The sequence below is a fragment of the Scyliorhinus canicula genome, chromosome 7, assembly GCF_902713615.1.
Source record: "Scyliorhinus canicula chromosome 7, sScyCan1.1, whole genome shotgun sequence".
In the NCBI taxonomy this organism is placed as follows: Eukaryota; Metazoa; Chordata; class Chondrichthyes; order Carcharhiniformes; family Scyliorhinidae; genus Scyliorhinus; species Scyliorhinus canicula.
In genome coordinates, this window is record NC_052152.1 from 115,742,150 (window position 1) to 115,755,068 (window position 12,919).

General features: G+C 44.4%; 1 protein-coding gene across 1 annotated transcript in view; it reads right to left on the reverse strand.

Annotated features, from left to right (window-relative positions):
* cltrn (collectrin, amino acid transport regulator) overlaps positions 1-12,687 on the reverse strand; it is a 67,564-nt gene extending 54,877 nt beyond the window's left edge. Inside the window, exons 1-2 of the mRNA XM_038802740.1 lie at positions 12,198-12,687; positions 11,786-11,844 (exon numbers count right to left, since the gene is read on the reverse strand). Coding sequence (XP_038658668.1) covers positions 11,786-11,844; positions 12,198-12,351 — 213 coding nt within the window. The 5' untranslated portion in view covers positions 12,352-12,687. The remainder of the gene's footprint in view (positions 1-11,785; positions 11,845-12,197) is intronic.
* Between the last annotated feature and the right edge of the window lie 232 nt (positions 12,688-12,919).

Sequence of the window (12,919 nt, forward strand, 5' to 3'; positions counted from 1 at the left end):
AATCAGGTTCTTAATCTAGTAAAACTAAAACTACCACAAAACCATTTGTATTAAAGGCGAACAATAGCGGGTTTTGCTGGCCTCCCAGCTGCATATTTCTCTGCGATCCACGCAGACGCGGGGAGAATGTGCAAACTCCACATGGATAATGAACCATGTCTGGAATTGAACCTGGGTCCTCAGCACCATGATGTAGCAGTGCTAACCACTGCGTCACCGTGCCACCCACCAATCACCAATTGAAATAAGCCATAGTTATGAGGTGAGCTTGGAAATGTTAGGACTATTCTCCTCCTAACAGCAAAAGGTTAAGAGGTGATCTAACGCACAGATTTAAAAAGAGTAGGATCTGAGAATCAGAGCAGAGATTTAAAAAGAGCGGGAGCTGAGAGTCAGAGCGGAGATTTAAAAAGAGTGGGAGCTGAGAGTCAGAGCGGAGATTTAAAAAGAGCGAGAGCTGAGAGTCAGAGCGGGAGCCGAGAGTCAGAGCGGGAGCTGAGAGTCAGAGCGGAGAATTAAAAAGAGCGGGAGCTGAGAGTCAGGGCGGGAGCTGAGAGTCAGAGTGGAGATTTAAAAAGAGCGGGAGCTGAGAGTCAGAGCAAAGATTTAAAAAGAGCGAGAGCTGAGATAGATTGGGCAGCAGGATGAGTTTGTAAAATAATCCAGGAGTTATATCATAGGAAAGTGGTAAATTCATTGGCTGGTAAGTAACTGCTAATTTGCATTAGCTGTTCTAAATTGCTTTCAGATTAAAGGTAAAAGGAAAAATATTTTACAGATTAGAAAACTAAAAACCAGCTGGAAGTTAAAAAAAATTAAAAATTATTTAAATAACTATTTTAAATAATTTGAATACTGCTGGGGCAGCAAGGTCGCACAGTTACACTGTGGCTTCACAGCTCCAGGGTCCCAGGTTCGATTCTCGACTTGGGTCACTGTCTGTGTGGAATCTGCATTTTCTCCCTGTGTCTGCGTGGGTTTCCTCCGGGTGCTCCGGTTTCCTCCCACAAGTCCTGAAAGACGTGCTATTAGGTAATTTGGACATTCTGAATTCTTCCTCTGTACACCCAAATTGGCACCTGAATGTGGCGACAAGGGGCTTTGCACAATAACTTCATTGCAGTGTTAATGTCAGCCTACTTGAGACAATAAAAATTATTATTATTATTAAAATAAAATAGAGATGCAGACAATGTGTTGTACCTGCATGATGTCGGAGTTGGTGGATCCCATTATGGTTCCTAGTGAACACATCTGCAGTAAGTGTTGGTTGCTTGAGGAACTTCGGCTCAGAGGTGATGAGCAGGAGTCTGAACTTCAGACGCTGCGACACATCAGGAGGAGGAGAGTTACCTGGATGCTGTGTTTCAGGACGCAGTCACACCCCATAAATTCAGCCAGTAGTCAGGGATAGGAGGGTGTGACTATGAGTGAGGCAGATAGAGGGATCTAGGAGATAGGGTTGCAGAAGCCTCAGTCCTAGAGCAACAGGTTTGAGGTTCTTGCGCTCTGTGTGGATGAGAGCTGGGACTGTCGGGAGATGAGCAAACAGGGAGCCATTCAAGTTGGGTGAAGCAAAATAAATGTAGTCGTAATTGAGGATAGTATATGATGTGATATGGGGGCTGTTTAGGTCACTGGGCTAAATTGCTGGCTTTGAAAGCAGACCAAGGCAAGCCAACAGCACGGTTCGATTCCCGTAACAGCCTCCCCGAACAGGCGCCGGAATGTGGAGACTAGGGGCTTTTCACAGTAACTTTATTTGAAGCCTACTCATGACAATAAGCGATTTTCATTTTTTTCATTTTCATGTGGAGATGCCATCATTGGTCTGGGGTGAGCACAGTAAGAAGTCTTACAACACCAGGTCAAAGTCCAACATGTTTGTTTCAAACATTAGCTTTCAGAGCACTGCTCCTTCCTCACCTGAGGAAGGAGCAGTGCTCCGAAAGCTAGTGTTTGAAACAAACATGTTGGACTTTAATCTGGTGTTGTAAGACTTCTTACCGAGGATAGTATAGTTATGGGTATAGACACTGTTCTCTGTGACCAGGATCGAGAATCCTGAAGGTTGTATTGCCTACCTGGTGCCAGAGTTCAGGATATCTCATCTGAGCTGCAGAGGAACTTGGAGTGAGAGAGTAATGATCCAGTTGTCGTGGTCCACGTAGGTACCAATGACATGGGTAGAACAAGAATAGAGGTTCTGCTGAAGGAATATGAGCAACTAGGGGCTAAATCAAAAAGCAGAACCAAAATGGTAATAATCTCCCGATTACTATCTGAGCCACAAATTAATTGGTACAAGGTCAATAAGGTTAAAGAGTTAAATGCATGGCTCAAAGGTTGGTGTGGGAGAAATGGGTTTGAATTCATGGGACATTGGCAGGAAGAAGGAAGCTGTTCCGATGGGATGATCTTCATCTGAGTCATGCTGGGACCTGAGGCCTGACGAATCACATAATTAGGGCTGTAAATAGGACTTTAAACAAAATAGTTGCGGGTTGTGGGGGGGGGGGGGGGGCGTGGGGGAGGGTCCAGTGGTATGGAAAGTTGGGAAACCAAAGTTAAAGGAGACGGTGAGAGTGCAGGTTAATGATGAGTACTTTAAACAAGTTAATGGGGCTGAGGGCTCAGGAGATATTAGTAAGAACAAGTAAAAGAACAGAGAGAAGAGAAAGTGGCAGGAATTTAACTTCAGGCATAACAGATAAAGGGGACAAATATGAGATGGTGGGCAGTGAATGCGGGACTGAGGGTGTTGTAACCTAAATGCGCGCACTATACAAAACAATGTAAATGAGCTTGTTGCACACATTGCAATTAGCCAGTACGATGTTGTGGGCATCACAGAGACTTGGCTGCAAGTGATCAGGGCTGGGATCTAAATATCCAAGGAAATGTGCCCCATTGAAAAGACAGGCAGATGGGCAGACAGAGTAGAACTGCATTGTTAGTAAGAAATTAAATTTAATCAATAAAGCGACATAAGGTCAGATGGCATAGAATCTGGGTGAGATTTACTGACCACCCCGGCGCATATTTTTCGGCAGGGAAGTATCCCGCCAGTGGGATCTGTTATATTACTTTGTGTAATACATATATTACTCTTTTGAACCAGCCGAGTTATTGAAATGAGCAGCAGTCTTCTTATGAAGATAAACTAATTCATTGAGTAATGTAAATAAATGTTGTGAGTCCTTTTTACTTAATACTCAACCAGTAAAACAATGAAACAATTGTAGAGATAACTGCATAAATTATACAATATGTAGGTCCTGACAGTGAGACATAGTGTTCAATTGCCTGTACTAGCATTGTATATATTGATCATGTATATTGATATACAGAGATCATTACATCCCTCTTTGTTAAATGTTTTCTTGCAAATATTGAAAGAAAACTTTACATTCGAAATGCAGTGGTTACATAGTATAGCAATTACTAGAATTATGTAAAGGTTCACAGATTCAGTTGATTTGGTCTTCTCCTTGTGGATCTTCTTAATCTCAAAGGTGATGAAGAAGTATTAATGTCCTTGTTAATTGTCAGATTGGAATTTAGTTGTTGTTCAATTTACTTTGAAATTGTGTGACGTAAGTCAGGCTTGAGGAAAAATCTGTGTTTGATCTTTGGCTTTAGTAGATCACAACAATTTCTTCTATAGATGTTGCCACTTGAAGTTTTAATCAGTTAAGATGTGGGAGAGAATTGTCGAATGATATGAGCAATGTCAGACCAACCTCCTTCAGGAAGTCTGAATCGAACAGTACCATTTTCTGTTAGAATTGACAAATCTTTTGCATGTAGATTAAAATACTGTTTTTGTTTCAGTCTCTGTTGCTGGAGTTTCTTCACAGCAAAATGTTGTTCAGGATCAGGAATATGTAGCTGAGGTAGAGTTGTTCTTATGTTCCTGTTAAATAACATCTGAGCTGGAGATAATCCTGATGATAAGGGTGATGATCTATAAGTAAGTAGTGCTAAATTGAAATCAGATTGTGAATCTTTTGATTTGCTCAGTAACTGTTTAGTTATGTGGATGCCTTTCTCAACCTTCCCATTGGACTGAGGGAAATGAGGACTTGAAGTGATATGTTCAAAATTGTAAATTGTTGAAACTTCTTTCCACTCATAACTCGAAAAATATGGGCCATTGTCAGACATGACGGTATGAGGAAAACCATGCCTGGGAAATATGTATCTGCATGTTTTGATTACAGTATTGGATGTAAGATCATTCAGCTTCATGACTTCAGGAAAATTTGAAAAATAGTCAATGACTAAATTATTCCTTGCCCAATGAATGAAAGAGATCGATACCCACTTTCACCCATGGTGACGTAACAATGTCATTCTGTTGCAATGGTTCCTTGCATTGTTGACTCTGATGTGTTTGACACGTTGAACATGGTGAGATCATGTCAGATATATCTTTATTTATACCTGGGCAATATATTGATTGTCTGGCACGGCGTTTACATTTCTCTATGCCTAGATGACCTTCATGAAGTCTAGTAAGCATTTCTGACTTCATGATGTCTGGTATAACAATTCGATCCTGTCTCAGCAAAATACCATTCAAGATAATCAGTTCAGACTGTATGCTCTGGTATCGTGTAAATGACCTTTAGGCCATCCATGTTGTAAATGATGTATAACTTTGGTCAAAGCAGAATCTTTCTGTGTTTCTGTTCGAATTTGTTGAAGCTTTGAATCAGAGGCTGGAAGTAACTCTCTGAAAAGTTGCAGGTGAGAATCAATGTCATTGATTGATTCCTCTTGAAGAATATCAGTGTTGATGGACCTGGACAGAGTGTCAGCTATGACTAAATCTTTACCTGGAGTATTTATAAGATTAAAATCATATCTGCGCAATTTCATCATAAGTAATTGTAGTCTTGGTGTCATCTCATTTAAATTCTTTTCAATGCTGTGGACAAGTGGACGATAGTCTGTCTCTACAGTTAACCTGGGTAAGCCATAAACATACTCCTGGAACTTGGAAGTTCCAGTCACAAGGCCAAGACACCAGCGCCGGCTCTAGGGTTGCTGGCGCCCTGGGCAAGCTGAACTTCGGCGCCCTTGGGGGGGGGGGGGGGGGGGGGGGGCCGGGGGGGGGGGGCGCGGGGGGGGGGGGGCCGGGGCGGGGCCGAGGGGGGGGAGGGGGGCCGAGGGGGGGGGGCCGAGGAGGGGGGGGGGGGGGGCGAGGCCGAGGAGGGGAGGAGGGGCGGGGGGGCGAGGCCGAGGGGGGGCGGACCCGAGGGGGGGCGGACCCGAGGGGGGGGCGGACCCGAGGGGGGGGCGGGGGGGGCGGACGCGGGGGGGGACCGAAGGGGGGGGCGGACCCGAGGGCGCGGGGGGGGCGGACTCGAGGGGGGGGCGGATGCGGGGGGCGGACCCGAAGGGGGGCGGACCCGAGGGCGGGGCGGGGGGGCGGACCCGAGAGGGGGGTGGACACGCGGGGGGGCGGACGAGGGGGGGCGGACCCGAGGGCGGGGAGCGGGGGCGGACCCGAGGGCGGGGTGGGGGGCGGACCCGAGGGCGGGGCGGGGGGCAGACCCGAGGGCGGGGCGAACCCGAGGGCGGGGCGGGGGGGCGGAACCGAGGGCGGGGCGGGGGGGACTGAGCGGGGGGGCGGACCGAGCCGGGGGGCCACCCTGGGGGCGGGCGGCCACCGCGCATGCGCTGGTTGGCACCGGCCCAACTGCGCATGCGCGGGACCCGAGTCTCTGGCGCCCCCGAGCACATGGCGCCCCGGGCAGTCGCCCGAGTTGCCGGTGCCTTGAGCCGGCCCTGCAAGACACTCCTTTTCAATCTGGGCGTACCTACACTCAGTCGCACTCATGGATTTGGATGCGTAGGCTATGGGAACCCATTCACTGAAATGGTCTTGTTAAAGTAGAACTGCACCTATGCCATTCTGACTAGCATCAGCTGAAATTTTGGTGGGCCTGGTCGGGTCAAAGAAGGACAAGCTGGGAGCTTGGATCAATTGTTTCAGATCTGTCCATTCTTTATATGACTGTGAGCCCAGTTGAAATCAGTATTCTTTCTGATCAGCTGGCATAATTGCAGATTCTTAATGAACTTCCCTAGAAAGTTGACAAATCCTAGAAAGCGTAAAACTGCTTTCTTGTCTTGCGGTATTTGCATTGCCTTGATGGCTTGTACTTTGTCTTCGTCTGGCTTAATACCATTGGCTGAAATATTGTCGCCTAAGAATTTCAAAGAAGAGGCAGCAAAAATATCGTTAGCTTGGTTCAGCTTTAAACCATAGTTGTGTATGATGTGTTAGGCAGGTTGGTTTGACGTTGACTGCAACTGGATGCAGGGAAGCTGGAAATAAACGTCTAACACCGGAGATGATGCAACACTGTTTTATTTAAACTATGAACTGCTGTACATGTTCAGCTGTGGGTTGACACTCTAATCCTACTGACGACCTCTTACTGGTTCGACCAGACCTACTAGCTACCACATGGCAATAATGTCCACTGACTTGTGCACTCTGACTGTCTCAGTGTCTGGGTCCCGAAAAGAGCGGGAGTCTTAATGCCCTGTGAGCTTTATAGTGGCGGTGTCTTGTCTGGTGATTGGTTGTTCTGTGTTGTGTGTTCATTGGTCATCCTATGTGCCAATCACTGCCTGTCTGCATCTCATTATATACATGAGTGGATATTATGACAGTGTATTCTCTTGAACACTTCTCTAAGACGATTTATGTGTTCTTCTGGTGTTGTAGACCAGGTGATAATGTCATCTATATTAACATGAACACCTTCAATGTTCTCTGTCATTTATTCCATTGTACGATGAAATATTTCTGATGCAGAAATGATTCTGAAGGGCATTCTGTTGAAAGAATACCTTCCCAAAATGGTGTTGAAGGTACAGAGGAGCTTGCTGGAGTCAACAAGCTGCATCTGACAAAAACCTTACAAGGCATCGAGCTGGTAAAAATTCTGGCATTGGCCATTTCTGATGTGATTTCCTCTCTTTGGTATTGCGTAGTGTTCTCTTCTAATATTACGATGGACATCTTTAGGATCCATACACCCATGGTTTTTTTGACACAGACTAGGGAGCTAACCCAGTCAGTCGGTTATGTTCCCTTTGATATGATTCCTTGTGATTGAAATCTTGTTAGTTCAGCCTTCAATCTGCCTCTGAGAGGAGCTGGTACATGTCTGGGTGGATGTATCACAGGCTTGGCATCTTGTTTCCAAAGTATCTTGCACTGATAAGGCAGTGTTCCCATACCTTGAAATACATCAGGGTATTCATGTAAAGTTGCTGGATGTCTTCTTTAAGTGCAGCTGATTCAGAAGTACTGAGGAAAATTCTTTGAATGAGCTGCAAATCCTTACAAGCTTGAGCACCCAATAGTGAAGAACGATTGTCATCCACTATCTCGAATCTGATTTGTTTGTGAATATCCCTGTTGGTGGCACTCAAATAACATGATCCATGTGAGAAAATTGGATTGCCATTATAATCTTTTAAAGAACACTCTGGAGGAATTATGTCACGGTGACTTTTAATCATAGACAAATCTTTGGAACTGAGAACATTCGCTGAAGCAGCTGTCTTGCATTTCTGTGCGTAGTGCGCATGTCCCGAGCGTGAGAATGCATACGCTGGGTAGATGCTGTTCCGAATAGTCTTCTGTGCTGCCTGCGACACAATTTTTATTTTCTCAGCCTCGTGGTAGACTTTCACGCCCTTTTCCTTGGGATAAAATTCAAAATACTGACATTTGGTCTGTTCTCTGGAGATGCATTTCTCTATCGCGATTTTCAACGTTAAATCATTTTGCCGAATTAAAGCTTCTCGTACAGTATCATCAGTTATTCCATAAACAATTTGATCTCTTACAAGAGAATCATGAAGATCCGCATGGTTACAGGTTTGAGCTAAAGGTTTGAGATCTGTAATGAAGTTATTCACCGTTTCACCAACTGTTTGGGCTTGCTTATGAAACCTGAATCTTTCTAAGATTTCATTAGTTTGCACCTTGCAATGGTTATCGAATTTCAGGATAATTTGTTCAAACTTTGACTTATCTTCCCCAGCAGCTGTCCTGCTAAGGCCAGAAGCAAAGCGATTCGTCTTGCATCAGACGCAGCGTTTAAATCACGAGTTTCCAGATGGAGTTGAAATGTTGTTTAAACAACTTCCAATTTAAATTCGGATTACCAGTGATCATTAGATGTCTTGGAGCTTGCAGTCCATCGATATTCTGTTTTTGTCTAGGATTCCGATGAGGATTCCAAAGTTGTGATGACTTCACCAGTCAAGTAGGTGATTCCGATTTTTCTTCTCTTTTGTTCAAATTTTCTTTACTCGTCTTCCATAAAAGCGTAAATAATCCTGGTACCATGTCCTATCACTTTGTGTAATACATATATTACTCTTTTGACCAGCCGAGTTGTTGAAATGAGCAGTATCTTCTTGTAAAGATAAACTCATTTATTGAGTAATATAAATAAATTTTGTGAGTTCTTTTTACTTAATACTTAATACTAGTAAACAAAGAAACAATTGTAGGGATAACTGATTGAATTATACAATACATGGCTTTGATAACTAATAACTTCTTCTCTCTCTAGATTTCCTATGTCTGTTATCTCTGCACTCCTGATACACACTCCTCTTAGAAAGAGCGGGCAAGTTATGAATATAGGTCCTGACAGTGAGACATCTAGGGCTGGATTCTCCGCCCCGCCACATTTTGGCCCCGGCCCGCTGCCGGGATTCTCCATTACACCAGCCGGTCAATGGGGGCTTCCCTTTGTGGGACAGCCCCACGCCGTCGGAAAACCCCCGGGCGACAGCAAAACGGAGAATCCCGCCGGCAGAGAATCCCGCCCCTTGTGTTCAATTGCCTGTACTAGCATTGTTGATCATGTATATTTATTTACAGAGATCACTACAGGATCTACCCGTCCTGCCGTTGTCAACAGGATTTCCCATTGATAGCACCCCTCACTGCCGGGAAACCCGTGTGCTGGCATGGGACCGGACTTTCCCGCTGGCATGAACTGCCGGTAAATCTCGCCCACTCTGTGGGAAGATTTGAGGAATCGCAAAGGTAAAAAGACCCTGATGGGAATTATATATGGGCCCACTAGCAGTAGTCAGGATGTGGGGCAGTAAATAAATCAGGAAATAGAGAAAGCATGTAAATAAAAGGCAATATCATAATAAATAATCATGGGGGACTTCAATATGCACGTGGAGTGGGAAAATCAGGTTGGTAGCGGTTCGCAAGAAAAGGAATTTGTGGAATGCCTACGAGATGGTTTTTGGTTGGAGCAGCTTGTGGTCGAGCTCATGAGGGAAGAAGCAATATTGGATTTAGTGATGTGTAAAGAGGCAGACCTGATTAGGGAGCTGAAGGTGAAAGTGACCATAATATGATAGATTGTACCCTGCAGTTTGAGAGGGAGAAGCTAGAATCAGATGTAACAATATTGCAATTACATAAAGATAGCTACAAAACATGAGGGAGGCACAGTGCAGAGTTGATTGGAAAAGGAGCCTAGCAGGGAAGACAGTGGAACAGCAATGGCAGGGGTTTTTGGAGGTTATTTTGGAGGCACAACAGAAATTCATCCCAAGGAGGAGAAAACATGCCAAGGGCAGGACAAGGCATCCATGGTTTGATGAGGGAAGTCAGCGACAGCTGAAAAACAAAAGAAAAAGCATACTATGTGGCGAGGATTAGTGGGAAGCCAAAGGATTGGGAAGCCTTTAAAAGTGAGCAGAGGACAACTAAAAAAGAAATAAGGGAAGAAGATAAAATATGAGTGTAAGCTAGCTAGTAATATAAAAGAAGATTGCAAGTTTTTTTCAATATATAAAAGGTAAGAGAGAGGCAAAATGGAAATGGACCACTGGAGGAGTAGTAATAGGGAAGAAAGAAATGAAGAGAAACTGAATAGATACTTTGCATCAGTCTTCACAGTGGAAGACACCAGTGGCATACCAGAACTTCAAGAGAGTCAGTGGGCAGAGGTGAGCATAGTGGTCATCATTCAGGAGAAGGTGCTGGGGAAACTGAAATTTCCAAAGGTGGATAATTCACCTGGACCGGATGGAAGAAGGAATGAAGGCACTGTTGCTAAGTTTGCAGATGATACAAAGATCTGTCGAGGGACAGGTAATATTGAGGAAACACGGGAGGCTTCAGAAGGACTTGGACAGGCTAGGAGAGTGAGCAAAGAAGTGGCAGATAGAATACAATGTGGAAAAGTGTGAGGTTATGTATTTTGGTTGAAAGAAAAGAGGCATAGACTATTTTCTAAATGGAGAAAGATTTCTGGAATCTGAAGCACAAAGGGACTTAGGAGGCCTAGTTCAGGATTCTCTTAACGTTAACATGCAGGTTCAGTTGGCAGTTAAGAAGGCAAATGCAATGTTAGAATTAATATTGAAATTGCTCTAATACAAGAGGGATGTACTGCTGAGGCTATATAAGGCTCTGGTCAGACCCCAGTTGGAATATTGTGAGCAGTTTATCTAAGGAAAATGTGCTGGCTTTTGAGCGGGTCCAGAGGACGTTCACAAGAATGATGCTGGGAATGAAGGGCATGTCATGTGAGGAGCGGTTGAGGACTCTAGGTCTGTATTGAATGGAATTTAGAAGGATGAGGATGGATCTCATTGAAATTTACAGAATGCTGAGAGACCTAGATAGAGTGGACGTGGAGAAGATGTTTTCACTAGTAGGAAAGGCACAGTCTCAGACTGAAGGATCGATCTTTTAAGAGATGAGAAGGAATTTCTTCAGCCGGAGGGTGGTGAATCTGTGGAACTCATTGCTGTAGAAGGTTGTGGATGCCAAGTTACTGAGTGTCTTTAAGACAGAGAGAAATAGGTTCTTGATTAATAAGGGAATCAGGGGTTATGAAGGAAGGCAGGAGAATGGGGACGATAAACATATCAGTCATGATTGAATGGTGGAGCAGACTCGATGGGCTGAATGGGCTAATTCTGCTCCTATATCTTATGGTCTTATAAGGGTACGAATGATTCCTTAAGCTGTAATTAAAATTTCACAACCTTAGTTTTGATCGTTTCAATCAACTATGAGCCTCAAGACCTTTTTGCATGAAGAGAGTTCTGAATCTCCCCTTCCCTTTCTGTGAAGAAGTGCTTCCGAACATCACTCTTGATCAACCTCATGCTAATTTTACGATTATGCCCAATTGTTCTGGAGTCCCTTAAAAGGGGAAATAGTTTATCTCCCACTACTCCCCACTTGCCTGGATGAGTCCAGCTCCCAACAACACTCAAGGAGCTGGTCAAGATCCAGGCCAAACCAACCCGCTTGACTGGCACTCCAACCATCACTTTCAACTTTCAATCCCTCCACCCCGTCGCACGAGCAGAAGCTCATCAAGGGTCCTTCGACAGCGCCTTCCAAAGCCACAACCACCAACATCTATAAGGACAAGGGCAGCAGATACCTGGGAACACCACCACCTGGAGGTTCCCGTCCAAGTCTCTCAACATCCCGACTTGGAAATATATCACTGTTCCTTCACTGTCACTGGGTCAACACCCTGGAACTCCCTCCCTAACAGCACTGTGGGTGTACCTATACCACATGGACTACAGCGGTTCAGGAAAGCAGGTCAACATCGCTTTCTCAAAGGAAACTAGAGATGGGAATAAATACTGGCTTTGCCAGCAACGTTCACATCCTGTGAATGAACAAAGTAATAGAAAGCCCTATGAAATCCTTTAATCATCTTAAAGAGCAATTAAGGTCACTTACTGCCTGGTCTCCAAGGGCGGCATTCAGGCTGATTCGCACTTTGTGAGCATAAGGTGATCCTGTAATTAATATAATCAGAAAAATATAAAACTCACAAAGAAAGGCAATATTGCTCTTTAAGAGAGGGATCAACAACACTGCTCGATACAGTTAAGTACTGAGTGAGGAGCTGTTAAAATATGTATTATACAGTGAAAGTCAGCGTCACTTCAGAGCTGATGTTTAATCTGATCTGCACTGGTATAATGGTCAGCGATGGTGTTCTGCTAAAAAGTCTGAAATCATTTGAGACCAAAAATGAACCACCAATGAGCTGTAATCGAGTGCCACAGTGTCTCTAATTGTGATGATATCATAAAAACTAACTTCTAAATTCACAAGAAAATCAAAGCTTTAGCTGAAGTCAACGTACCTTTGAAGCAGAAATGACTCATTGCTGTGGCACCCCATTCTGTAGCTAGGAAAAGATTGAAAGCAAGGAGCAAAATCCCAAACGACATCCTTGCAATTGGAAAGGCACAACGGTGAATGATCCACAGAGAGTTTTGCTTTATATTCTCCTTCATGTACAAACCAGCAGAAGGAATAGGTGGAAAAATATGTTTACTGGTTTGTAAAAGGCTTAATTATTAAGCGAGGATGCACCCTCCACCCGCTGAACAATCCTGCCAATCTTCACAGACCTGTCATTACCACATTGCCTCTCACTACCTTGGTCAGACATTTGAAAACGAATAAAAAAATCTGGACTAACAAACTCATCGGGAAGGTGTACTCAAGAGAGGTAACTGTGGACTGTAAACATTGCATTCATCTGCAGAGCGACAGCCAAGTGGCAGAATTAAAATGCTTGACAGCTTTGCAAATGCTTTGGTGAGTGCAGCCCGAGCTGGTGTTATTCTTCAAAGAAAGTAGTGCTTTCCAGGAAGGGATTTCTATGTAATAGTAAAGCTTGTATTGTTGGGTTGAATGGGCAATTGGCCTTACCTCCTGCAGCACAGTTTTCTGAAAAACTCTCCTGTGAAAAGGAGGTGATTAGATTAAGTTGCACTTTTGTGGTCTATTAACTTCAGTCAACCTAAACCCAGTGATGTCTCTGTGCTTCCAGCTGCAGTGACGAGGCAGTGGCACAGT